Source organism: Piliocolobus tephrosceles, unplaced genomic scaffold (assembly GCF_002776525.5).
Source record: "Piliocolobus tephrosceles isolate RC106 unplaced genomic scaffold, ASM277652v3 unscaffolded_30766, whole genome shotgun sequence".
NCBI lineage: Eukaryota > Metazoa > Chordata > Mammalia > Primates > Cercopithecidae > Piliocolobus > Piliocolobus tephrosceles.
In genome coordinates, this window is record NW_022314050.1 from 12,746 (window position 1) to 14,247 (window position 1,502).

The following is a 1,502-nucleotide window of genomic DNA, read 5'->3' on the forward strand; positions in this document are numbered from 1 at the left end:
TTTTTGAGATGGAGTCTCACTCTGTCACCCAGGCTGGAGTGCAGTGGGGCTATCTTGGCTCACTGCAACCTCCACCTCCTGGGTTCAAGTGATTCTCCTGCCTCAGCCTCCTGAGTAGCTGGGATTACAGGTGTGCCACCACGCCCTGCTAAGTTTTTGTATTTTTAGTAGAGTCAGGGTTTCACCATGTTAGCTAGGATGGTCTCGATCTCCTGACCTCATGATCTGCCCATCTCAGCCTCCCTAAGTGCTGGGATTACAGGCATGAGCCACTGTGCATGGCCTCCACTTAGTTTTTACCAGTCTGTGTTCTCTAATCTATACAATAATCTAAAAATAGAACATAGATTTTGAAATAATACAAGTTAAAAATTTAAATGAAACAGGCCAGGCATGGTGGCTCCCGTCTGTAATCCCAGCACTTTGGGAGGCCGAGGTGGGCGGATTGGCTGAAGTCAGGAGTTTGAGACCAGCCTGATCAACATGGTGAAACCCCATCTCTAAAAATACAAAAATTAGCTGGGTGTGGTGGCATGCCCCTTTGTTCCAGCTACTCAGGAGGCTGAGTCAGAAGAATCATTTGAACACAGGAGGCAGAGGTCGCAGTGAGCCAAGATTGTGCCACTTTGCTCAAGCCTGTGCAACAGAGTGAGACTCAGTCTCAAAAGTAAATAAATAAATAAATTAAATTAATATTTCATTGTGCTTTATGACTAATGAAATTGACAGATATTGCCATTTTACGGACTTCTATCAGCCTTTTATTTTCACAGCTTAAATATTTTAACACCAAAATTAAATTGGAAATTTTAGAGAGTAAAATGTTAATTTTTGGATTTTTTTAAACAGATGAAGATGAAAAAACCACATTAAATTTGGAGAATTCCAACAAAAGCCTCTCTGCTGAACTCAGAGAAGTTAAAAAGGACCTTCATCGGTTACAAGAAAACTTAAAGATTTCAGAAGACATGAATTTACAATTTGAAAACTAACTGAATAAGACAATCAGAAACTTATCTACAGTAATGGATGAAATCCACACTGTTCTCAAGAAGGTGAGAAATGTTGTACTTTTAACATTTTCATAGTTTTAAAAATCTAACTCTGGTGTTTTTAATGTATTTTAATGTTATTAAGCTCTTAACGATTATTCTAAAAGCAAATAATGACAGCATTCTGTCCTTACTGAGATTAGTCAAAAGTGATTTCCAGGCCAGACACAGTGGCTCATGCCTGTAATCCCAACACTTTGGGAGGCCAAGGCAGGTGGATCACCTGAGGTCAGGAGTTCAAGTCCAGTCTCGCCACCATGGTGAAAACCTATGTCTAACAAAAATACAAAAAAAATTAGCTGGACATGGTGGTGGGCCCTTGTAATCCTAGCTACCCAGAAGGCTGAAGCAGGGGAATCACTTGAATCTGGGAAGCAGATGTTGCAGTGAGTCTAGATTGTACCATTGCACTCTAGTCTGGGCAACAGAGTGAGACCCCATCTTAAAAAG

The 1,502-nt window shown here is 40.7% G+C and overlaps 1 protein-coding gene across 1 annotated transcript in view; it reads left to right on the top strand.

Moving 5' to 3' along the window:
* Nucleotides 1-997, top strand: part of LOC113222362 (cell division cycle and apoptosis regulator protein 1-like) — a gene marked incomplete at its 5' end in the record, with an annotated part of 10,560 nt that extends 9,563 nt beyond the window's left edge. The window contains one exon of the mRNA XM_026451912.1: nucleotides 850-997. Within this exon, the coding sequence (XP_026307697.1) occupies nucleotides 850-873 (24 nt within the window). The remainder of the gene's footprint in view (nucleotides 1-849) is intronic.
* Between the last annotated feature and the right edge of the window lie 505 nt (nucleotides 998-1,502).